We start from the raw sequence: 27,745 nt of genomic DNA, 5'->3' as shown, positions 1-27,745 counted from the left end.
TGGGAGATTCCACCACATGACCTCATGTAACCCCTGTAATAAAGTCTTTGTATATTCGGAAAGTAATCTTTGCACTTCTTAGGTTTTCAGAAAAATGCAATTACAGCTTTAACGCCAGGGAATAACCTTTTTTTAAGGGTACGGTGAAACGCTAACATTTGAACACCAAAATATTGTGCAATTTGGAAATGGACCAGAGTTGAAAAGGTTTGGTAAACCTCGCACAAAATCTCAGCCATCATGTCCAGTGAGACTTCAGCATACCCCGCAAGATCTCAGTTTGTTTAGGTAGCAGCAAAAAATTAGCTCTATTTTGCCTCTTTGGCTTTTTGGTCTTTTTAATGATACATGTAACACCCCTTGTAAAAAGGCCCAGGGTAAGACTGGGCGATAAAATTATATGTATATATTTCATTCTTTCGCAGAAAAGAGCAATTCGTATCATTTTGACAGTAGGATATAGAGACCACACAAACCACTCTTTATTAGGTCAGGATTATTAAAACTAAAAGACATTGAACAATTGAATACGCTATTAATGATGTTGAAAGCGAGAAATAAAGTTCTTCCGAAGGACATACAAAATGTATTTGTGTTCACATCTGAAGATGAGAACCACAGAAGGCCGTATGACTTTAAACATCCAAGAGTGCGAACAAATTTGAAACAAATGTGCTTGTCTGTTGGTGTGAAAGCATGGAATTCTCTAAACAAAGGCTTAAAAAGATGTAAGAATATCTTTGTATTTAAAAAAAGTTATAAAAAGAGAAAAGTGGAATTATATCAAAATTAATTTTGATTTTGATTGGACAAGTCATTGTGAAAATGCTTAAAGGAAAATTAAAAAGTATGTTGGAGTTCGGGTGTTGATGGAGGGAACAGTTATAAAATCATCTAAGATAATTTGTGTTAAAAAGGGGGCGGATAAATATAAGAATATTCTTCTTCCATCTGCTCCTGTCTGATCATGGAAATGTATAAGAAACAAAAATAACAATGAAAGTGTCAATTGTATGTGGCTTGTATATATGCATTTTCATAAAAGGAATAAAAATAAATGATGATGAAATGATGATGATATCAATATATCGCTATAGACACAAAATTGGTATCAATAAAAAAATGCATTTGATAAAATGTTCAGTTTTTTATTTTCTTTGTTGTCAGAAGAAACCGGAAGTGTCGAAGCAAGGTTGGTTGCATGCACAAATGCACTTGCTCTGTGTGATCATTGATCAGTGGAAGTGACACACTAATAGCCAATCAGGTAACAGCATCAACTACTAACCCCGTTTCCATATGAGTTGGGAAATTGTGTTAGATGTAAATATAAATGGAATACAATGATTTGAAAATCCTTTTCAACCCATATTCAGTTGAACATGCTACAACGACAACATATTTGATGTTCAAACTGATAAACATTTTTTTTTTTGCAAATAATCATTAACTTTAGAATTTGATGCCAGCAACACGTGACAAAGAAGTTGGGAAAGGTGGCAATAAATACTGATAAAGTTGAGGAATGCTCATCAAACACTTATTTGGAACATCCCACAGGTGTGCAGGCTAATTGGTAACAAAAACAGCTTCCCATAAAATGCTCAGTCAAGAAAGAATGGGGCGAGGTACACCCCTTTGTCCACAATTTTGTGAGCAAATAGTCAAACAGTTTAAGAACAATGTTTCTCAAAGTGCAATTGCAAGAAATTTAGGGATTTCAATATCTACGGTCCATAATATCATCAAAAGGTTCAGAGAATCTGGAGAAATCACTCCACAAAGGGGAAGCGAACCATCAAGACTGTTATCGACGCAAAGTTCAAAAGCCAGCATATGTGATGGTATGGGGGTGCATTAGTGCCCAAGACATGGGTAACTTACACATCTGTGAAGGCACCATTAATGCTGAAAGGTACATACAGGTTTTGAAACAACATATGCTGCCATCGAAGCGCCGTCTTTTCAATGGACGCCCCTGCTCATTTCAGGAAGACAATGCCAAGCCACATTCAGCACACGTTACAACAGCGTGGCTTCTGAAAAAAAAGTGCGGGTACTTTCCTGGCCCACCTGCAGTCCAGACCTGTCTCCCATCGAAAATGTGTGGCGCATTATGAAGTGTAAAAATACCACAGCGGAGACTCCGGACTGTTGAACGACTGACGCTCAACATAAAACAAGAATGGGAAAGAATTCCACTTTCAAAGCTTCAACAATTAGTTTCCTCAGTTCCCAAACATTTATTGAGTGTTGTTAAAAGAAAAGGTGATGTAACACAGGGGTGAACATGCTCTTTCCCAACTACTTTGGCACGTACTGCAGCCATGAAATTCTAAGTTAATTATTATTTGCAAAAAAAAAAAAAAAAGGTTTATGAGTTTGAACTTCAAATATCTTGTCTTTGTAGTGCATTCAATTGAATATGGGTTGAAAAGGATTTGAAAATCATTGTATTCCGTTTATATTTACATCTAACACAATTTCCCAACTCATATGGAAACGGGGGTTAGTATTACGTCTGGTTGTGGAAATGTTGTTGTCTCGTGGTTGATTCTTCACATGGAGTCAGAAGAAAAACTAAAAATGAGTACTGCATAGACCAAATAAAATGTTGATGAACCAGCAAAAGTCACCTCGACAGTATGGCCCTTTTTAGGATATTTTAAAACGGACTGGAGTCAGACCAATGAGGTCTGTAAAATATAAAAGGTGCTCGTCCTCATCAAGACCGGTAATACCACACCATTTTAGCTGCGCTGACCCTTGAGGTCAGCAATAACTTCCTGGCACTAAACATGCAGAAAATAGTTCTCAGGTTTCTTTGTGTTTACATGATGACACTTTGTACTACTGTGTTACACTTTATTAAACATGTATGCATTCCTTATTTTTGCACCTGAATTTTAAGAGGTTATTGTTAAGTGTTTAATGTGATTTTAAGAATTATATTGATTTAGTGTTTTCCATGGTTGTGCTGACCTGTAATTTATTTTCTGCCTTGATAGCATGGAGTAATACAATTTAGAGGAAAGTCAGAATTTTAAATAGAAACATTGAATACATTTTCTCCTGGTCCATATTTTCAATATGTCATACAAATATAAATAATTATTGATATTGACTGATATAAAACACTATCATGGTACAGTTTTCAGCCATAACGCCCAGCTCGAGCCCAGGGTGTTCGTTTTAGGACTTGAAGAGCACCGTGGTTCAATTTAGGAGCAATCTGTTGAACACGCACTCCCACACCAACCTGACTCATCACTCAAGTCACAGGAAAAAACACGGGGGAGGTCAGATGATGTTAGGTCTCTGAGAAAAATGTTAAGTGCTCATCGTTTCTCCCTTGAATAATGTAACCATGGCCTAATGAATGTAACAAATGGATATATATATATCTATCCATCCATCCATTTTCAGCCGCTTGTCCCTTTTGGTGTCGCGGGGTAGATTTGGTGTAGATTTCTATTTTGATGTTTAGTCCAAGACCAAAAGAAATAGTTGCCACAAAGGCGGCTAGCAGCTAATTGTGCATCTCAATACGCTGTCTGAAGCTGCTCCCCTAAGTCAATAATTCTCCATAGTAACAGATGAACTGCTCTTCTCGCTCATTCCTGTCTCTCCTTCTCACAGACAGCAAACACACCTTCTTACACACGTCACATACTGTCACGTCATACGTTACATACATATACGCCCTCGCGGAGCAGAGAGGTAGCAGCATGGGTAACGTTAGCTGTGATGCTAGCAGTGCCGTGCGAGTGGTAATACGAGAGAAAGAAGGTGCGAATGAAGATAGAATTCCCAAGAAAAACAGCAAGGGGTCCATCTGGCAGTGGTTTGGCTTCAAGTGGGAATATGTCGAACAGACAATCGTAATAAGTCAAGCATGCGGCAAAAGCGTTGCTATAAAAAGTAGCATTACTGCTAATATATAGCATCATTTGAAAAGTCACCTGCAAAAAAATGAAGAGTGCTTACTCCGCATGTCAACATCTCTGATCGGTGCCACACGCCCACACCATCAAAATGCCGAAGCAAACATTTCCAGATCACCACCATATGAAAAAAATAGTCAACAACAGAATTTAATAACGTCCGTAGTAACCTACTACATAGCGAAGGATGAACACTATTTCATTTACTGTTATACAGCTAATTTTTATTTGACATTTAAAATGTCTCTGACAATCTTGCACTTTCTGTTTTGGAAATGACATGAACGTTTTTGCCATTGCTTAATAACTGTTTAATAAATACAGTTTTGGTCAATTGACTTAGTTGTGATTTCCTTCTCTGCATGAAAGTTTAAAATGAGCATGTATTAATGCAGTATGAACAAGAATGTTTTAATGTAGACACATAGAATCATCATACTGCTGTGATTATATGCATCAAGTGTTAATTCAAGGCCAAGGCAAAATATATATCGTGTACAGCGACACGGCCTAAAAATATAGAGATATTTATAAAAGGCCATATCACCCAGCCCTAACGCATGACTTACATTTTCAAAAACATAGGAATGCATTTACGTGAATCTTTTAAATATGTAGTGCTGACGGTTCAATAATGTATTGTAAACATCGTGTGGGACTTCTTCACTGTTTCAGAGGAAGACTTTTCATTATCTAATCACAACAAAAGTTCAGCAAATATTACGCGAAGGGAAAAAACATTGAGCTTCTATACATCAAACCTTATCAACCACCTAGAACGGCAGCATCACTGTGACAGTGTTGTGAATGCTAGGAAGACACCTGCGCTGCTATAAGAGACTGCCCCAAAGCTAGCCACAAAGAAAGGCCCTGGCTTGTTCCTAGCGCCGCAGCATTTGAAAATTTCATGAAGTTTGCCAGAGACAAGGTGCTAGTGGAGAACCAGCCCTTTGCCATTGTTACAGATATGGCAGTAACTCAACTTGTGAGCTCAATTGGTTACATAACCGAGATCGTAAAACACTCTCATATCAATTCATTGGTGCCTGTTGGAATTGGTGTTGAAAAATGGTGTATTTGTAGTTATGCTATCACCTACAAAACCACAGCAGTGAGGGTGAAGAGTGGACACTGCCATTTCGGAATGTGGCGTAGTGACTGGACACTGCCCATGAATTGATTAACGTCTTAAAAACTTATTCGGGTGTTAACATTTAGTGGTCAATTGTACGGAATATGTACTGTACTGTGCAATCTACAAATTATAGTCTCAATCAATCAATCAGCTTCAGGCATAGGCAGTAAGTTGAGCCACCGGTGGAGGAGCAAGCCTCAGCAGTGCCAAAGAAGGACGTCGCCGACTTCTGCGGGGCTGCTGTAGAAGCTCAACTGCTGCTAATGGTTTCCAATGGTTGGAAAACAAAGTTATTTCCACCTCTAACTTAAAGTAATGCCAGGAAGTAAGACCACCATCTAGGGGCAGAAAGGCTCATAACTAAAAATGTATGATAACAACTTAAAGCACAAAAAAAGCTGAGACAGCTAATATCTCAAAATACTTGTAAATTGAGGTACTCATAAACTGAGAATCACTACTTTGTCAGAACAAATCTACATGTACAGTTTGTTAAATCTGCCTTTGAGTGTTTCTTACATCCAGGTATGCACAAACCACAATATTAGATACAAATAAGTTATCGGTTATCTGAATCAGAAGAAAGAAGTTGTCTGTCTAAGCTTGAAAAAATATTGAGCATTGGGTAAACACAAACTAGGATACAACAAATTAAATAAATATAAAATTGTCAATTTACAAAAGTTGGGTTTTGGAGCCTTTAAAGTACTAGTAGAGTACCTCTACATCAGGTGTCTCAAACTCAATTTACCTGGGGGCCACTGGATGCAGAAACTGGGTGAGGCTGGGCCGCAAGAAAAGATTTCTTAAAAAAATCTAACATGCACTTTTTAATGCGTTCACCTTCTATGAATGGCTTTCCCACCCTAGCAACATACTTGCACCTCCTCACAATCTACCGGTGCAACCATTTTCCCGAATTTGTCCCAATTTTCAACCGGTCGACATTATTGAGGGCTGCCGTGACTGCACTGCCTTTAACGTCCTCTACAACAGTGGTTCTCAACCTTTTTTCCAGTGATGTACCCCCTGTGAACATTTTTTTAATTCAAGTACCCCCTAATCAGAGCAAAGCATTTTTGGTTGAAAAAAAGAGATAAATAAGTCAAGTACAGCACTATGTCATCAGTTTCTGATTCATTAAATTGTATAACAGTGCAAAATATTGCTCATTTGTAGTGGTCTTTCTTGAATTATTTGGAAAAAAAGATATTCAAATAACTAAAAACTTGTTGAAAAATTACTACACATAGGAGTAATCATCAACTTAAAGTGCCCTCTTTAGGGATTGTAATAGAGATCCATCTGGATTCATGAACTTAATTCTAAACATTTCTTCACAAAAAAAGAAATCTTTAACATCAATATATATGGAACATATCCACAAAAAATATAGCTGTCAAACACTGAAAATTGCATTGTTGCATTTCTTTTCACAGTTTATGAACTAACATTCATATTTTGTTGAAGTAAATATTTATGAATCACTACTCTTTTTTCAGAATATCTTTAATTATTCGTAATGGTCCCTTGGCATACCTTCACGTACCCCCAGGGGTTCGCATACCCACAGAAAGAGGACTGCTGCTCTACAGCATGTCGTCACGCTCACTTTTAAATCACACAATCAAAGAGACAGCTTTGTATCATGCTGTTGGATAATTGTGCAAAACAATATTTGCTGCTGCAAGACGTACTTGTTCAACAGCCATACAGGTCACACTGAGGGTGGCCGTATAAACAACTTTAATACTGTTACAAATATGCGCCACACTTTGAACCCACACCAAACAAGAACGACAAACATATTTTGGGAGAACATCCGCACCCTAACACAACTTAAACACAAGAGAACAAATACCCAGAACACCTTGCAGCCCTAACTCTCCCGGGCTACAATATACACGATCTCAACCGACGCAAGTAGGGAGGGTGGGGCCGTGGGGGGTTAGTTGTAGCGGGGGTGTGTATATTTTAGCCCGGAAAAGTTAGGGCTGCATGAGATTCTGGGTATTTGTTCTCTTGTGTTTATATTGTATTACGGTGCGGTTGTTCTCCTGAAATGTGTTTGTCATTCTTGTTTAGTGTGGGTTCACAGTCTGGCACATAATTGTAACAGTGTTAAAGTGTTTTTTACGGCCACCCTTAGTGTGACTTGTGTAGCTGTTGATCAAATATGTCTTGCCGTTGCACAAGTGCGTTCTATACGGCCAGATGCAACATATAACTGGGCTTGCACGCTGTCTGTTCAGGATGAAGAGGGCGCAAAAGGCAGTGCGATTATGGCACCCCCTGAATAATGTTGATTGGGTAAAAATCGGCAGGGATTTGAGAGAACGGATGCCCTGAAATTCAGGGGACTCCTGGGAAAATTGGGGACGTTGGCAAGCATGGCGCTGTCAAGCGCTGTTAATATTAAACTCGCGGGCCGCACCAACATTGAACTGTCATATCAAAGTGCGGGCCGCAAAATGTCTCGCGGGCCACAATTGGCCCGCGGGCCGCATGTTTGAGACCCCTGCTCTACATTGAAGCTATTGTCATATATATTTAATTTATGACACCAAAAAATTTCCACATTTTGCAAATAAATACATGTGTTTAAAATAGTATAACCTGGGGATGGGTTGATTGGCAACACTAAAAATTGGCCCTAGTGTGTGAATGTGAGTGTGAATGTTGTCAGTCTATCTGTGTTGGTCCTGCGATGATATGGCGAATTGTCCAGGGTGTACCGTGCCTTCCGGCCAATTGTAGCTGAGATAGGCTTCAGCACCCCCGCGACCCCAAAGGAAAAGAGCGGTAGAGAATGGATGGATGGACATCTCATGGAGATTCCCAAGCCATTTTGAGAGGTAATGATCCGTGACGTAGAAGAAGCAACCACAGAACATATTAATCAAGTAGACTTTGTGAGAGCCAACAGGATTACTTTGATAAAATTGTAATCCAGAACCTTATTCTTTGAACCCAAACACAAAGAGGAACCCAAAAGAGGTTTTTAGAGGCAGAGTGCTAAACGGATGCAGAGTTTTTGGAAAAACTATAGCATCAACAGCATTACTAGGTGCTAAACATAAAAACTCAACCATAATAAAACAAGCACTAACTTTAAAATTTCCAGTCTTGAAAGGCTAAAAAAGGGGAACAAGCCTCTCGGTCCATGGCCACATTTGTCTACTACCAGGTCAGAGATTAATTATAATCTAGAAGTAACTTTTACCAAGTTTGAGAAGAAGCAGAAGCAGCCACCAGTTTAGGGTGTCAACAATAGCAGCATATTAGCTCTCGACTATCAATGCTCTGCTAAAACAGGCCCTCTACATTGGTTGCTCATATTTGGTCAGTTTTCAGGTCACAACATGTAAATGGAGTATTGTTTGTGGTTTCTAGATGTTTTTAGAAGGGTATAATGGGCACAATAGAGCACCATATCTGTTAACTCAATTGTTTGCTATTTATGATTTTGAATGCCTAAAAAAGCCAAATGTATGTGTTCTGTCCTATATAAAGATTGTGAATGATAGACAGCACATCTCTTTCCAATGTTAGCATATTTCCAGTATTAAATAAATAAATAAATGATAAATGGGTTGTACTTGTATAGCGCTTTTCTACCTTCAAGGTACTCAAAGCGCTTACTGATCTGATAATATGGTCAGAGAGCAGAAGTGTTTCTCCAGTGGCGTAGAATCAATGAAAATTTACGAAAATATTCTAAGCGGAATATTCAAAATGAATATTCCGCTTTGTGGCATTTTGTGATGTTTAAATGGTATATTTACATCTTTGCGGATTGTAAATACAATTGGATATGGTTTCATGGATACAATTAAACACAATAAAGCATATAAAGTCAACTTGTTTTTCCACTCTACTGGTTATTTAAAAACAAAAACATTTTTCAAGATCACCAGTACAAAAAACTGTACTGAAGGACAAGCTTTTGGATGCGTACTTACTTCAGGATATTGGTTAGGGCGTTCAGAAACCACCAAGGTTCCTGCCGGCCATGAATTGGAAACTGCTGGAACACTAGTGTCACTGTCCACCAGTGAAACCAGTTTGACATCGTAATGGATTGAAAAGATGCCGAAACTCTTGTTTGGTTAAAATATTCTGCTGCCGGATTACCTTCTAGACAAAAGCCTGATGTTGAGACTGGACAAAGATTACGCTATTTGGCCACAATGACAAGAAGGAAAAGGATATCACAATCAAAGCATTTGGTGCACCATAAAACATATAACGTTCTCCAGTAATATGTTCTTAAAAATACTTCTCGCACATGGTTTACTACACCTGTGGAGTGTGGATTTATTAATCCATCCATAACTTTACCAAGGAAGTTTGAAAGACCTTTTGTGAAGGACCAGTTACTTTGCCAACTACTGGCCTGGAGTGCATATTACAATTAAGTTTTGCGTGAAAGAGGATGGTATTGACAATGTTTTCTTCAAGTTATCTTCATGAGGTTGTCCCGGAGCCACACATTTTTGTTGGCTTATACAAAAACACAGATTGTCGTGACCAAACACCACAACACATGACTGCAACTCCATGCTGCATGCTGTGCTGCATTAGGAGGCTATAATTACACAAGTGCCAGTTGGTATGCCCTTTATATTCTGGTCAGTCGCATTATGAATTTGGCTGTTGTATAAAAGGCTACCCAGAAGCGATTCATTACATGAAAGGGGTGACGGCGCCGATGCGTGTTTACGCCCTTTGTGTGCATTGACCCTTAGTATTACCAATTTACCAATATACAGTCGGGCCCGTCAGTAGACTTGAGTGCAGTTTCATAACCCCTTCACAGCAACACAGGCTCTGTTGATTGACTGCAGCTAATCTCATCACAGCTGAGAAGAGTGGCCTTGCCTCACTGCCTCCGATGCCACTTTTAATTGTGTTGTCACCAGCAGCCACAATGTACAATCAATCACAAAAGCGCTTATGTAAATACGTCGATGAGGCAGAGGACAGCCTCTGCAAATGAACACAGAAGTAATACAAACGAGGGTACCCCCCGCCCTCCTCTCCCATATGTCTGTCCCCGTTTCCCCTCTGCTGCTGCTGCAGACATGTAAACAGGTTGGCAAGCATAAGGTTAGGGCGCCTCGTTTCCACAACTGTTCCTGGCTTGTCAGGAACAGTTCTTGCAGCAGCAAAGCCCGTCAAAACAAGAGTTTGTTGTGTATGCACAAAAAATAAGGAAAAGCCTTGAAGTGGAGCAGCAAAAAAAAAAAAAAAGTGTCCTAATTTTTTATTCTCTTACATCATTCCTCAGTGAGGAAACACACAGATCCATTTTGTGAGATGTGAGGTGTTTTTTTTTTGTTTTGTTTGTTTTTTGGAGTGGAAACGCCGAGCTGTAATTTGACCCCCTTAACATGCTTCAAAACTCACCAAATTTTACACACACATCAGGACCAGCGAAATTTGCCAAATAATAAAAAACCAAACCCCAAAAATCAAAATTGCTCTCTAGCGACCCCCTAGGAAAACACACAGACAAAAGTACTTGTATAATTCGTTAGAAATGTCGTAGAGACATGAAACAACAACCTATATGTAGGTCTGACGTACACCTACATTTCATACACTCACTTCCTTCAGCAAAAATCAACAAGAAGTTGGCAAAAACCCTTTCAAAACAAAATGTTCCTAAAAAATTTCATTTTTACCAGTGCGTCGATGTTAAGATATTGCGCCGAGCTGGTAAGTCTATCTGTTTGCTAATAGTAGCTACTATCCATGCATCTTCTAACGCTTATCCGGGTTTGGGTCTCGGGGGCAGCAGCCAAAGCGGGCACGACCAACCCTGCTTGCAGCTTTAATTTTTGTTTTGTGTTTTGGAGAGGAAACGCCAAGCTGTAATTTGACCCCCTTAACATGCTTCAAAACTCACCAAATTTTACACACACATCAGGACTGTCGAAAATTGCCATCTAATAAAAAACCAAACCCCAAAAATCTAAATTGCGCTCTTGCGCCCCCTAGGAAAAAACACAGACAAAACTACTTATAACATACGTTACAAATGTCGTAGAGACATGAAACAAAAACCTCTATGTAGGTCTGACTTACACCTACATTTCATACACTCACTTCCTTCAGCAAAAATCAACAAGTTGGCAAAAACCCCTTCAAAACAAAATGTTCCTAAAAAATTTCATTTTTGCCAGTGTGTCGATGTTAAGATATTACGCCGAGTTGGTAAGTCTATCTGTTTGCTAATAGTAGCTACTATCCATGCATCTTCTAACGCTTATCCGGGTTTGGGTCGCGGGGGCAGCAGCCAAAGCGGGCCCGACCAATGCTGCTTGCAGCTTTAAAGGCCTACTGAAACCCACTACTACCCACCACGCAGTCTGATAGTTTATATATGAATGATGAAATATTAACATTGCAACACATGCCAATACAGCCTTTTTAGTTTACTAAATTACAATTTTAAATTTCCCGGGAGTTTCGTCTTGGAAACGTCGTGTAATGATGACGTGTACGCAAGACGTCACGGATTTTTAGGAAGTATGAGCGCTGCGCACACACACAGCTAAAAGTCGTCTGCTTTAGCGGCATAATTATAGAGTTTTTTGGACATCTGTGTTGCTGAATCTTTTGCAATTTGTTCAATTAATATTGGAGAAGTCACAGTAGAAAGATGGAGTTGGGAAGCTTTAGTCTTTAGCCACACAAACACACAGTGATTCCTTGTTTAAAATTCCTGGAGGTGAAAGTTTCCTATGGATCAGAGCACGGTAAAGAGAACATGGATCCCTACCAAATGTCAACCAGTAGGTTTCGGTGAGAAAATTGTGGTTAAAAAGTCAGTTCTTACCGGAGAAAAGCTGAGCTCGTGCCGTTCATAAAGCTGCCGTCGACTCCCCTGAGACACTGCGCGCCAAGACACCCGTGGAGACACTCTTCCGACTATCAGGTACTATTTAACTCACTAAAACACTAGCAACACAATAGAACGATAAGGGATTTCCCAGAATTAACCTAGTAAATGTGTCTAAAAACATCAGAATCTGTCCCAATGCAATCGCGTTTTTTTTTTTACTTTTTTTTTTTTTTTTGTAGTCCGTCGATATCAATATCCTCAAAGACGAATCTTTCATCCTCGCTCCAATTAATGGGGTCATTGTCGTTTTCTCGGTTCGAATAGCACTTTTTGTTGGAGGCTCCCATTAAAAACAATGTGAATATGTGAGGAGCCATCAACATTTGACGTCATCGTCTGCGACTTCCGGTAGAGGCAGGGCATTTCTCTTAGCACCGAAAGTTGCGAACTTTATCGTGGATGTTCTCTACTAAATCCTTTCAGCAAAAATATGGCAATATCGCAAAATGATCAAGTATGACACATAGAATGGACCTGCTATCCCTGTTTAAATAAGAAAATCTCATTTTAGTAGGCCTTTAATTTTGTTTGTTTTTTGGAAAGGGGGGGTCGTGGGTGTTGAACGTACCTCTCTCGGGCTTCATGTTGTCCGGTGTCATCGGTGGATATGTTGCTGGCTTCTTGTCTTCAACAGCAAACAGTGCAGGAGCCCCTTGTTGAAGCCCAAACATGCCTTTTGTTGTTGTTGTTGTTGTTGTTATTAGCGAGGCGGTGAAGACCTGACTGGCCCTATCCCGCAACAAAGCGTGGCTTTGTTAGCATGCTACTACTGTACTAGTCCATGGCAGCGGATCGCTCCAACAGCAGCAACCCAAAAAATAAATAGGCCTGAGAAAACAAGTGAAGCACGGATATTTCACAAATGCAGCTGACTATAACACACTCTTTGAAACACCCTAGCCATAATTACTTGGCTTTAAATACACGCGCGCATTCTTGCGAGTCAGCTGTGTTGACAACACAAACAACCTGACCAGCTAGCACTTGCTCGCCTACCAAACGACTGCGGTGGAGTCGTTTAGTTCACTAATGTCTCCCTTCTTTCATGTTGTCATTACAACTTTTCTCCTCTCCGACAACAACACGACGGCTCGACTTGACACAAAGCTAACGTCCACCCCGCCCTGGCACGAGAGCTCCCTTCCAACGGCTAAAAAAAACGGGGCGACAGATCAAAGAGGTAACGACACGGGACTCTTTGGATGTAAACTCCCGTTGAGAGGAACCGCGAGTCTTCCTCGTCGTGATGCTTTTTTACAGTCTGGCCCTCCTCCTCCTCCGTCTTCTTCCACTCCTCCTCACCACCATGATCATCACTCCTCCGTTGAGCTCTTCCTCCTCCCCGCGGCTTGTCAAAACAGCTCTCGTCACGTGTCCCAACAACAGCGCCCCCGCCTCTCTCTCCTCGTCACTTCTCCCTGTTACAAATTTAATTTAAAAAAAAAGTCAAGACAAGACACCACGGCTTTTTGTCTGCCGAGCCGTCCCCCCAAAAAACTTTTTAGAAATGAAAGCACTCGGTCACATGTTGACGTCGCGTTCACGCGGCGTTAGCTACAAAGGCAACAACAAAGACACGCGAGCTGATTGGTCAAACGGGATCGGGGAGCGCGTTCACGTGCGCACGTGTCATGAACATTTTGTTCCTGGCGTTGGTCGGTGTAGTTAGTAAGTTGAACAAAGATCGTCTACTCACGAAACGATGCTGTGTTTCTTTCGTTTCTTTTTTTTTTGGACTGATGCAATTTTCCTGGCACCAGCGAACGTTTTTGTAAGGTCTAACTCAGTGGTTCTCAACCTTTTTTCAGTGCCCCTGTGAATATTTTTTTTGATTCAAGTACCCCCTAATGATTAGGGAGTACTTGAATCAAAACAATATTCTGATTAGGGCCTAATCAGAGCAAAGCACTTATGGTTGAAAAAATAGGTAAAGAAGTAAAATACAGCACTATGTCATCAGTTTCTGATTTATTAAATTGTATAACAGTGCAAAATATTGCTTATTTGTAATATTATATATGGTAATTGGGATTTGTTATATATTGTATATATCATATAAAATAGAATATAATACTATAACATTTCAGTATATATTATATACTGTATGTATAATATGTAAATAGTACATATATCCATCCATCCATTTTCTACCGCTTATTCCCTTTTGGGGTCGCGGGGGGCGCTGGCGCCTATCTCAGCTACAATCGGGCGGAAGGCGGCGTACACCCTGGACAAGTCGCCACCTCATCACAGGGCCAACACAGATAGACAGACAACATTCACACTCACATTCACACACTAGGGCCAATTTAGTGTTGCCAATCAACCTATCCCCAGGTGCATGTCTTTGGAAGTGGGAGGAAGCCGGAGTACCCGGAGGGAACCCACGCATTCACGGGGAGAACATGCAAACTCCACACAGGAAGATCCCGAGCCTGGATTTGAACCCAGGACTGCAGGAACTTCGTATTGTGAGGCAGACGCACTAACACCTCTGCCACCGTGAAGTACATATATGTTATATTTTATATTGCTACTATGGTAATTTTTTACTCTACTTAATACCTGCATTATCCTTTCCGCCCTTACCCTGTCCATCCTTTGAAACTGAGCTACTGCGTGGAACAAATTCCCATGTGGATCAATAAAGTTTGTCTAAGTCTAAGTCTAAGTCCAAGTTAAATAGAACTGTTTTCAGCCTTGATTTGAAAATTGCCACTTTTGAGGCCTGTCCGACATCTTTAGGAATAGTATTCTAGATTTTGGGAGCATCAAACTGAAACGCAGCGTCACCATGTTTGGTGTTGACTCTGGGCTCCAGCAGGAGAACATCGCCTGAGGTTCTCAGCGCTGGAAATGGTTCATATACGTTTCTAACATATCAGAGATGTACTTTGGCACAAGACCATGACAATAGTTGTACACATTAGAGCTGTTTTAAAGCCGGTTGTCTGAGCAACAAGAAGCCGGAGCAGTAACCTGAGCACTGGATCAATGTGATCATATTTCCTGGTTCTAATCAGGACTTAAGCAGCAGCATTTTCGATGTACTGAAGCTGCTTTACAGTTTTTTCAGAGAGACCATAATCATACATTATAATTATACTTTATTATATATTGTATCCATCCATCCATTTTCTACCGCTTATTCCCTTCAGGGTCGCGGGGGGTGCTGGAGCCAATCTCAGCTACAATCGGGCGGAAGGCGGGGTACACCCTGGACAAGTCACCATCGCATCACAGGGCCAACACAGATAGACAGACAACATTCGCACTCACATTCACACACTCGGGCCAATTTAGTGTTCCTAATCAACCTATCCCCAGGTGCATGTCTTTATTCTGTACTTATTCAAAATGTTATTTACAGATTTTAACCTGTGGTGGGACTTGAAGAAGGCAGTTGCAGCACGCAAGCCCAAGAATATGAATGAACTGGAAGCCTTTGCCCAAGAGGAATGGGCTAAAATACCTGTAGATCGTTGCAAGAAGCTTGTGTCCGGTTATGTATCACGTTTGAAGGATGTTATTACTGCCAAAGGATGTTCTACTAAGTACTAAAGATGCTTGTAACTAGGGGGTTGAATCATTTTGTCAATAAGATATTAAGAAAATGTCCTTTTTTGGTATTTTGTAAAATACAATGTTACAGTTTAAGTTGCATTTGTCTATTTGACACATCTTTATTTGATATGACTATAAACAAAATACGGAATAAATGTCCAACTTGCTAAAACACCAAAATTGTGTGGGGGTTGAATAATTTTGATCACGACTGTAGAAATGAGGTCGCTGAGGTGGCAGATGGTTTCATCAGCTGTGTTCTCTTTTATTGTCTTTTATGTCAGCAGCAGCATTTTGGATGTACTGAAGCTGCTTTACAGTTTTTTCAGAGAGACCATAATCATACATTATAATTATACTTTATTATATATTGTATCCATCCATCCATTTTCTACCGCTTATTCCCTTCAGGGTCGCGGGGGGTGCTGGAGCCAATCTCAGCTGCAATCGGGCGGAAGGTGGCGTACACCCTGGACAAGTCACCATCGCATCACAGGGCCAACACAGTTAGACAGACAACATTCGCACTCACATTCACACACTCGGGCCAATTTAGTGTTCCTAATCAACCTATCCCCAGGTGCATGTCTTTATTCTGTACTTATTCAAAATGTTATTTACAGATTTTATGGTATAATTGACCCATGGATGTGTAAATAGTTGGGGTGTGAATCTTTGGGCACCCCAGATTACAATAAAGAAAAAATACTTAAATCGACTGTGTGGAGTTTGCATGTTCTCCCCGTGAATGCGTGGGTTCCCTCCGGGTACTCCGGCTTCCTCCCACTTCCAAAGACATGCACCTGGGGATAGGTTGATTGGCAACACTAAATTGGCCCTAGTGTGTGAATGTGAGTGTGAATGTTGTCTGTCTATCTGTGTTGGCCCTGCGATGAGGTGGCGACTTGTCCAGGGTGTACCCCGCCTTCCGCCCGATTGTAGCTGAGATAGGCGCCAGCGCCCCCCGCAACCCCGAAAGGGAATAAGCGGTAGAAAATGGATGGATGGATGGATTTTTAAAAAATTGTGAATCGAATTTTTAAAAAATCGCGATTTGGATGTACATCAGTTTTTTTGTGCACTCCTAGCAAACAGAATAATCTTTTTGTTGGGTTTTGACTTCATTCCTTGTTTTGTTTTTTTTAAAATGTATTAAATACGACACAACACTGTACTAATAATGAATAGTGTCTTATCCATGCACATTTTTTTTGTAATCCCCACCATTCAGAAAGATTAAATGCAATTTCCAAATGGCGCCGCTGTAATGGCTGCTGGTTGCAAGAGCTCTGCTCTATTGTGTTTCCTCCTTTTATGTTCTTGATGTTTCCCTGGTGCTTTCATGTGTTTGTTGCCTTTTGGATCAGGCCCCTTTGACACTGAGCAACAAGGGTCGGTACTTTCGGGACTTCTGTGCTGCCTTATGGAGTTTTTTTGCGAACTTTTGGAACTGCCTTGGGGAAGCCATTAGGCCATGGCCATATTTGCACCCTAGACTAGCTGCTGGCTCTCTACCACATCGGAGCCTGCGTGGAGAGACCGGAGGAGATGCGGAGGAAGAGAAAGGGTTAGCGTTGAGCGTCAGGATCGACGAGCTTTGTGGAGCCTTGGCACTGACATTGGCCCATGAGCACTAGTGGGCAGCCAAGGACGGACTCGGCTCTTTTGGTTGCTTTGTTGGGTTTGTTCCTGCCTCTGACTGTGCTGCCTCCCACGCTAGCAGGTGACTGCTTGGAGCCCCGTCAAAGCCACCGCGGTGTTTGTGGGTGTTGAAATTGAGTTTTTGTTCCGTTGTCTATGCATGGCACAATAGTATGTGCAAGATATGTCTTATTTATTGCTAATATTTTTGTTTTCTGTTGTGTTTACTTTTGTAGCGTATGTACAGTCAAAATTATTCAACCCACACACAATTTTGGTGTTTTAGCAAGTTGGACATTTATTCCGTATTTTGTTTATAGTCATATCAAATAAAGATGCATTAAATAGACAAATGCAACTTGAATTACAACATTATATTTTGTAACATACCAAACAGTGTCATTTCTCTTAATATCTCATTGACAAAATTATTCAACCCCTTGAAGATTATAAACTCTTAAGAACAGAATTTGAATAAGGTCTTTTCAATCAGGTGTTGAAAACACCTGTAGATGTGAATAGAACCATAACGAGCAACAATTAAACTGATTGAAAAAGTCTCCCGGTACCTGAGGCAGAGAAACAGCCCCAGAGCAGGATTGACCCCCCACCATGCTTAACAGTAGGCAAGGTGTTCGTCTCTTTGTAAGCTTTACTTTTTCTCCTCCAGACATAACGTTGATTCATAGGCCCAAAGAGTTCCAGTTTTGTCTCATCACTCCATAGAACAGTTTCCTAAAACCTTTGGGGTTTGTCCAAATGATTTTTGCCATACTGGAGTCTATTTTTTCTTGTGCCTGGTAGTCAGAAATGGGGTGCGCCTGGGAGTTCTGGCATGGAGGCCTTCATCTCGTAGTGCACGCCTTATTGTCTGGGACGAAACCTGCATTTCCCCCTCTGCAATGTCCTGTTGTAGTTCCTCAGCTGTTACCGGGGTTTTTTCCCCACTCTACGCTTCAAATACCGGACAGCAGTTGCACACAGCATCCTCTTTCTACCACGCCCGGGTAGTGTTTCCACTGTGCCTTTAGCTTTAAACTTGCGAATTATGCTCCCAACTGTGTTTCTTGGAATGTGTAATGTCTTTGCTATTTTCTTATATCGATATCCTTTCTTATGAAGAGAAATGACCTCCTCTCTTGACTTATTTGACCACTCCCTGGACTTCACCATGTTGCAAATACACCATTGACCATCTGCAAGAAGCTGAGCGTCACAGTCCAGCGCGTTCAAGGCATTATGAATTTTATTTCCTACCGGGATATATTAGCTGCAAATGTCATGAAGTCAGTGACGAAGCTGAGGCTTGGGAGACGTTGGACCTTCCAACAGGACAACGATCCCAAGCATACCCCCAGATCAACATCAGAGTGGTTGCAGAAGAAGGGCTGGAAGACTCTGGAGTGGCCTTCACAGTCGCCAGACCTAAATCCTATAGAAAACCTGTGGTGCGACTTGAAGAAGGCAGTTGCAGCACGCAAGCCTAAGAATATGAATGAACTGGAAGCCTTTGCCCAAGAGGAATGGGCTAAAATACCTGTAGATCGTTGCAAGAAGCTTGTGTCCGGTTATGTATCACGTTTGAAGGATGTTATTACTGCCAAAGGGTGTTCTACTAAGTACTAAAGATGCTTGTAACTAGGGGGTTGAATCATTTTGTCAATGAGATATTAAGAAAATGTCCTTTTTTGGTATTTTGTAAAATACAGTGTTACAGTTTAAGTTGCATTTGTCTATTTGACACATCTTTATTTGATATGACTATAAACAAAATACGGAATAAATGTCCAACTTGCTAAAACACCAAAATTGTGTGGGCATTGAATAATTTTGATCACAACTGTAGAAATTAGGTCGCTGAGGTGGCAGATGGTTTCATCAACTGTGTTCTCTTTTATTGTCTTTTATGTCCTTTGTGTTCTTTCAAGTTTCCCTCTCGTTTTCACATACTCTACCTTATTTTTGGTGGACTCTTTGAATCTGCACTGCAGCCACATAATATCCCTATTGTGGAATACAAAAAGTATCCTATCCTGTCCTATTTTAACTTCCACAAAGCATAACTTCATGTGTACACAAATGACTCAGAATACAAATCTAGTGGCATCTTTCCCAGAAAAAAAGTTAATTTTGTTGAAAGCTGGAAAACACAACTTCTGCTTTTAATTCTTTCCAGGAAGTTGTGGTGGAAAATCTGTTTAAACTATAATAGAACAGAAGAGTGGGATCTTTTTATTTTAATCTCCTCTCTGTTGGCTAAATCCTTTGGAAAAGGGCACACAGGGAAAAACTCAAGCGAAGAACAACAATTTGTGTTATTGTTGCTTGCTACACTGACTATCATTACAAGTAACTAAAATTAGAGTTTACAGACAATTTCCTGTGGTGTGTATTGCCTAAAATGAAACGTTTTCCCTTGGAATTTTGAACTAACTGTGTTACTTGATGCCACAGACAAAGAAGACAGAATACGCCGGGTCACAGGGTCAAAGTTCAACGCAGCAGCAATGGAACAAAGTGTAACAAAACAACCTCCCGGCACTGATTTACCCCAAAAATGTCTATTTAATAGGGTTGTCCCGATACCAATATTTAGGTAAGCTTACCGGAACCAAAGTGTATTTCGACACTTTTCAATACATTTCAAGAGAAAGAGCACCACAAAAAAATTTAATAAATATCGGCTTTAGTTTAACAGAAAATCGTAAAATACATTAAAAATAGGCTTTGTGTTGCAATCAAATAATAATTTTGTCATTAAATTAGATAGTGAACAAACCAGACAATTTCTCTTTCAGTATTAGGTAAGCAAACAAAGGCTCCTAATTTTGCTGCTGACGTATGCAGTAACATATTGTGACATTTTACATTCTATTACTTTGTCAAAATTATTAGGGACAAACAGATTATTAATCTACTTGTTCATTTACTGTTAATATCTCCTTATTTTCTGTTTTACCTTGTTCTATCCACACTTCTGTTAAAATGTAATAAGAACTCCTTCCTTTGTTGTTTAATACTTTACATTCGTTTTATGTGAAACATTTTGGTATCAATCTAATACCAAGTAGTTACCGAATCATAAATTGGGCATGAGTAAAGTTTTCCAGTGTCCAGTGACTTATTTACAGACTTTGTAAAAGAAATGACCAAATACATTTCTGATAATAAAAAATATTGATGTAATCATTTTAGTATCGACTAGATACGGCTCGTGTACCCGGTACCATTACAGTCGATGTCGACAAGACGTAAAGTCCGTTAAAAAAAAAAAAAAAAAAAAAAAAAAAAGTACCGGTATTTTAAGGGGGCAGTAAAGTACAATTTTTAATTCCTTAGTACCGCAGTACTTTATTAGTACCTGTATACCAGTGGTCCCCAACCTTTTTTTTTTTTTTTCTATGTCATGAAAAAGGGAGGTTTTTGGGTTGGTGCACTAATTTTAAGTGTATCTTGTGTTTTTCCCTGTTGAGTTAATGAAAAAAAAATAAAAATAAAAATAATAATAAAAAAAAAAAATTAATAAAAAAATATTCTGCGGCCCGGTGGTTGGGGACCACTGCTGAATACCATACAACTATACTATTTAATATGTTGCTTGGAGACAATGATAATGTATATAAACCATGTTGGTTACTTTATGTATTACTTTTTTTTAAACTTACGGTAAGCTTGCAGGTTGTGGAACTAAGAAATTCAAATATTTGACATTTTTGGTTGTTTGAAGTAACGCTGTACTCGTCGATGTCGACGTGGCGTAATGTCCATAAATTTAAAAAAAAAAAAGTACCGGTATTTTAAAGAGGCAGTATAGTACCGTTTTTAATTCCTTACTACCACGGTACTTTATTACTACCTGGATACCATACAACTATACTATTTAATATGTTGCTTGGAGACAATTATAATGGATACAAACCATGTTGGTTACTTTACATATTACTTTTTTTTAAACTTACAATAACCTTGCAGGTTGTGGAACTAAGAAATTCAAACATTTGGCATTTTTTGTTGTTTGAAGTAATGCTGTACACGTCGATATCGACGTGGCGTAATGTCCGTAAAAAAAAAAAAAAGTACCAGTATTTTAAAGAGGCAGTATAGTACCGTTTTTAATTCGTTACTACCACGGTACTTTATTAGTACCTGTATACCATACAACTATACTATTTCATATGTTGCTTAGAGACAATTATAATGTATATAAACCATGTTGGTTACTTTACATATCACTTTTTTTTATACCTACGGGTAACCTTGCAGGTTTTGGAACTAAGAAATTCAAATATTTGAGATTTTTTTGTTGGTTGTAGTAGTGGCGACTTGTCCAGTGTGTACTCCGCTTTCCGCCTGATTGTAGCTGAGATAGGCTCCAGCGCCCCCAGTGACCCTGAAGGGAATAAGCGGTAGAAAATGGATGGATGGATGTTGGTTGTAGTAACGCTGTACACAGAGGTGCTTAATTGTGGTTTTCACATCTACTTTCTATTTCAACAAGAGAGTGCCAATAACTAATAACTCCACCAAGGAAGGCATGCCGTTACAGCAACGTGTGTAAGCAGAATTACACTCAAACTAACTAATGTAGTTTTGATAGTAATCAGTATAAATGTTTTAGTGTTTCTTTAGCCCAACGTGCCATTGAATACAAACAATGAGTGATTTCTGAGACACGGAGAAGGTAGAGGTTTAAATAAGCTCTTGTTCTTTCTACTCCTTTTCTGACATGTTGCATTGTGCAAGGTCATGTTTGCGACAGATAAGCCACACTCCAAATGAAGGTTGGTTAGGCCTTGGTGGGGGTCCACAATCTGTATAGGAATTTTGTGTTGATGATCTCATGTTTATTTATGATCTCTGTGACAAAATCCAGTTTGAGTTGATGTGATATTGTGTATAATATACGCCATAGCACCATCTAGTGAAGTAATACGAATAATGCAATGTCCCTCTTTCCCCCAGTTCACAAGATAAAATACCTTTAAATAGCAGTGATATTCTATGATATGGGAACCTGACTCTGGGTCCCCAAGATGCAAAAAGATAACACATTCACACAAAAAACGCACACACATTCCCAAAAAGATTATTGCTTCCAATGCATTCAGAAAAGCAGCTACATTTGCATTGTGATAGTGGGTCTCCAGCTTTTTAATCCACCTACCACCTCAAAACTTATAAGCTTTGCAAGTACAGTACAATCGTCTTTTTTTTTAAATCATTAATTTGCTCGTCCATCCATCCATCCATTTTCTACTGCTTATTCCCTTTGGGGTCGCGGGGGGCGCTGGTCCCTATTTTAGCTACAATCAGGCGGAAGGTGGTGTACACCCTGGACAAGTCGCCACCTCATCGCAGATTGATAATTGGCTCGTGGCATTTCAAAATCAGAATCAGAATCAGAAATACTTTAATAATTATGATTTTCAGCACTTTCCCATTCAAAGGCAGACAAACATTACAGGGAGACAGAACAGGATCGCTGATGGGTCTGCCAACTTCCAGGGCTTACCCAAAAGGCGAGAAACCGTCTAAGTCTTGGCCCCTAGAAAGGGGGTAAAGACTGAGGCCAAGGGGAAAAAACCCTCATAGCCATTGCACACGTGTGTGTACGAGGGAACATCAAAGAACACAAAGGACATTAAAGACATTAAAAGAGCAGAGCCGATGACACCAGTCACTTCTACACACAGCCACAAAAGTAAAACAACAAAATAATAAAATAAAATAATACTGTATATTGTGCACACATGATTGCACCATGCATAGACAAGCAACCAAACTAAAAAATAATGTCCACACCCATATACACTGTGGTGGCCTCTGCTGTGTTCTACACCATCGTCTTTGGAGGAGTGGGGTGAGCATGGCCAGAGACAGGAGCAGACCCAACAAAGTCATACCAAATACCATAAAAATGGGACCCATTTCCTCCCTGCTTGACACTTAGCGTTAAGGGTTGGAATTGGGGGTTAAATCACCATAAAATGATTCCCGGGCGTGGCACCGCTGCTGCCCACTGCTCCCCTCCCCTCCCAGGGGGTGATCAAGGGTGATGGGTCAAATGCAGAGAATCATTTCACCACATCTAGTATGTGTGTGACAATCATTGGTACTTTAACTTTTAACTTTTAAAGCAACCAAGAGAGCCGACTCCACCCTCTGCTGCCCACTAACTCTCGGCCAGTGTCCAGTCCACATGGATGAGAGAGGATGCGTCTAAGGAACCCGAGGGGTCCGATACCTGCTCATTCAGCCAAGAGACCGTGAAGCTTGTCCGTCTCGGCGCTCAGCGTCAGCTCCGCAGCTCTGTCTCTTCATCCACATCTCCTCCAGTCTCTCCACACAGACTCTGGTATGGCAGAGACCCAGCAGAACTAGTCTCCATGGCCATAAGGCTCCCGGTGGCAGATCCAGAAGTTCACAAAAAAGCACTGCAGAAGTCACGAAAGTGCCACGCCGTGTCACATGGTCCCAAAGGGGCCCGAACCAAAAGGCAAAAAAACACATGAAAACAAAGAGGGAAACACCAAGAACACAAAAGGATGACACGAGAGCAGAGCTCTCCTACCAACAGCGGCCATTTGAGCAGCCTTTGAGGTGAATAATTTGATTTTAATTCAACTAATCTTTGATTGATAAATGTATATTTGTATTTCATATGTGCATGTCTCTAATGCAGTGGTTCTTAACCTTGTTGAAGTTACCGAACCCCACCAGTTTCATATGCGCATTCACCGAACCCTTCTTTAGTGAAAAATAAATGTTTTTCAAATTCAAGACAAAGTTTTAGTTTTTTTTTACTGGTGCACAAAATGAACCGTGCACGAACATTACCTTGTTCAAAGAACAAAACCAACACAGTGCATGAACTCACAACAAACTACACACCTGCAAATCAGATGGAAAACTAGAGGGAACATTGTTTGGGGGTGTCCATAATACGCCAATAAGCAGAAGTCTTTATTTGCACGAAGAGTCGGGTGTATCTTCACCTCTGCGGCAGAGGCTCCGCCGAACCCCTGGGGCCGACTCACCGAACCCCTAGGGTTCGATCGAACCCTGGTTAAGAACCAATGCTCTAATGTAATTACATCCATCCATTTTTCTTCCGCTTATCCGAGGTCTGGTCGCGAGGGAAGCAGCCTAAGCACGGAAGCCCACACCTCCCTCTCCCCAGCCACTTCGTCCAGCTCCTCCCGGGGGATCCCGAGTCGTTCCCAGGCCAGCCCGGAGACATAGTCTTCCCATCGTGTCCTGGGTCTTCCCCGTGGCCTCCTGTTGGTCGTAAGTGCCCGAAACACCTCCCTAAGGAGGTGTCCGGGTGGCATCCTGACCAGATGCCCGAACCACCTCATCTGGCTCCTCTCGAGTTGGAGGAGCAGCGGCTTTACTTTGAGCTCCTGCCGGATGGCAGAGCTTCTCACCCTATCTCTAAGGGAGAGCCCCGCCACTCGGCGGAAGAAACTCATTTCGGCCGCTTGTACCCGTGATCTTGTCCTTTCAGTCATAACCCAAAGCTCATGACCATAGGTGAGGATGGAAACGTAGATCAAGCGGTAAATTGAGAGCTTTGCCTTCAGGCACAGCTCCTTTTTCACCAAAATGGATCGATACAGCGTCCGCATTACTAAAGAAGCTGCACCAATGCCACCCGTCCATCTCACGATCCACTCTTCCCTCACTCGTGAACAAGACTCCCAGGTACTTGAACTCCTCCACTTGGGGCAAAATCTCCTCCCCAACCTGGAGATGGCACTTCACCCTTTCCCTGGTGAGAACCATGGACTCGGACTTGGAGGTGCTGATTCTCATCCCAATCACTTCACACTCGGCTGCGAACCGATCCAGTGAGAGCTGAAGATCCTGGCCAGTTGAAGCCATCGGGACCACATCATCTGCAAAAAGCAGAGACCTAATCCTGTAGCCACCAAAACAGACCCCCTCAAGGCCCTGACTGCGTCTAGAAATTCCTTCCATAAAAGTTATGAACAGAATCAGTGACAAAAGGGCAGCCTTGGCAGAGTCCAACCCTCACTGGAAACGGTAATTTTATCAATCAATTACATTTTTATTCAAATGTATGTGTACCACTAGGTGGAGCCCACGTGCCACAGTTTGATAATGTCTCATTGTATTTTTTCCCTCACCACAAGATGTCACCACAACCTTGTATAACAAGCATTGTCCCCATGACTCATACTACTTCATTGTTTCACATGGCTGCAAATGACGTTTGTGGCCCCACCTATGGCTTGTAGCTATTATTATTTAGAAGACTGTCATATATGTGATGCAGATATCTTCAGCGTTTTATGACCATGACAACGAAGCTCAATGAGTTATGGGCAATTAGTTGCTAAGCCATGGGTAGGGAACCTATGGCTCGCGAGCCAGATGTGGCTCTTTTGATGACTGCATCTGGCTCTCGGATAAATCTGAGCTGACATTGCATAACACGATAAGTAATGAATAATTCCATTTGTAATCACAGTGTTAAAAATAACGTTCAAAATATAAAACATTCTCATGCATTTTTAATACATCCATCTGTTTTCTACCGCACCTGTTCAAGAATTTGCGTTAAAGGTAAGAAGTTATTTATTTATTATTGGTTAGTGTGGGGCTTGCCCTCCTGGGGGTTCTTCAGACCACCAAGCACCGACATGAGAGCCTGTTTCAGGGTTACAATATTGTTTTATTTTTCAATTAGTCTCTCAGTTGCTTTTCAGCAATTTTTTTTATTCTCTTTTGATCTCGCTTGCGCTCTGGCTCCAGCCCCGACTCCGTCTGTCTTCCTGGCTGCTGCTTATAACAGAGCGACAGATGATTAAATAACAAGGCCCACCTGTCGCTGATTTCAAGGCCGATCCTGGCAACACCCCGCTTTGCTGCAGGCCCGCAGGCCACGCCCCTTCCACATTTATCTTCAGAATAACAATGTTATTACAAAGAATAAGAGACCTATTATATTCTACAAATGTTGGTCTTACTTAAAAATGCATGCGTTTAGTTGTGTTCAGTATTAAAAAAATATTATACGGCTCTTAAGTAAATACATTATAAAATATTTGGCTTCTTGGCTCTTTCAGTCAAAAAGGTTCCTGACCCCTGTGCTAAGCCCTTAAAGCGGGGGTCTGCAATGCGCGACTCTCGAGCCACAAGCGCCGTCTTAGTGGTTCCCTGGAGCTTTCTCAAAAATGTATGAAAATGGAAAAAGATGAGGAAAAAAATATACTTTTTGTTTTAATATGGTTTCTGTAGGAGAACAAACATGACACAAACCTTCCTAATTGTGAGAAATCCCATTTTGTCCCACTAATTTCGGAAGTCCTTAAACGCACCACAGTTTGGTTACATGTACAACTTTCTACGACGCTGCCACAGAAAGATGTGTTTTATGCCACTCCTTCTTTGTCTCATTTTGTCCATCAAACTTTGTATGCCGTGCGTGAATGCACAAAGGTGAACTTTGTTGATGTTATTGACTTGTTGGAGTACTAATCAGACATATTTGGTCAGTGGTATGACTGCAAGCTATTTGATGCTAACATGCTATTTATGCTAATTGTTTGGACATAATGCATCATTACGCCTCGTATTTTAGGTATATTTGAGCTCATTATATTTGCAGTTCTGTTTCCTTTAACTTGGACACACACATCTTTACCTTGGTCCATTCTGAGCCAGTAATTTCCAGGAGTTATCTCACCCTCTGAAAAGCCTCCATTTTAGTAATGTTTTCCAATGTTGTAAAAATGTGTAAAATTAATGATCAAATTTCAACATTTCTGTCAACGAAGATTTGCGTCAGCCTGCGACACAAGTCATATTGATAGTAGGCTACTATAGCTAATATAGACACTTACATCAGGTGTTGTCTTCATTATAACTTACATAAGGCTTTACATTTTTTGCAGCTCCAGACAGATTTAATTTTTTGTATTTTTGACCAATATCGCTCTTTTAACATTTTGGGTTGCCGATTACCAGGCCAAAAGTGATACAGATTGGAATTGTTTGCCAGTCTAAACACTCCAAAGTGTTTCAAATCTGATCTTTTCAGATTCAGACTACATCAGGATGTAGTCCAAATCCAATTGGAATCTGATTTTTTCAAATGTGACTTCAGTCAAAACGGCAATGCGACCTGAACGCGACCTGTATGGGACTTTTTCGTCAGCTTTCGGCAAGCTACGTCATTTGTGTGCGCAGTGAAAGACGCAGCCCGCCAGCAGAAGTGGATACTTGATCACAAGAGACAAAAGTTTGTTTTTTAACGGACAAATTTTCGGTGCATCACTAGTCAATAATGCGCAAATAATAGGCTATATGTAATATATAAGTATGTATTTTGATTCTGAAGGAATAGCGATCGTTGAAGGACAGGAATGAACGCTGTGGCGTATTTGCTTACATGTTACGTACATTGCGTGAGTTGTTTACGTAAGTGACTTGAAAAATAAAGCTAACGTAGATCCACGCTGATGTCCTTGTTGCCTCTACTTAACAGCCATAATAAGATAGAACCTTCCCAAATATATTACACTA

General features: G+C 40.6%; 1 protein-coding gene across 1 annotated transcript in view; it reads right to left on the bottom strand.

Annotated features, from left to right (window-relative positions):
• Window positions 1-13,559, bottom strand: part of atosa (atos homolog A) — a 73,258-nt gene extending 59,699 nt beyond the window's left edge. The window contains exon 1 of the mRNA XM_061878074.1: window positions 12,558-13,559. Coding sequence (XP_061734058.1) covers window positions 12,558-12,660 — 103 coding nt within the window. The 5' untranslated portion in view covers window positions 12,661-13,559. The remainder of the gene's footprint in view (window positions 1-12,557) is intronic.
• Window positions 13,560-27,745: the final 14,186 nt, after the last annotated feature.

Source organism: Nerophis ophidion, linkage group LG02 (assembly GCF_033978795.1).
Source record: "Nerophis ophidion isolate RoL-2023_Sa linkage group LG02, RoL_Noph_v1.0, whole genome shotgun sequence".
Classification (NCBI taxonomy): domain Eukaryota; kingdom Metazoa; phylum Chordata; class Actinopteri; order Syngnathiformes; family Syngnathidae; genus Nerophis; species Nerophis ophidion.
This window is presented reverse-complemented; position numbering and strand designations above follow the sequence as displayed.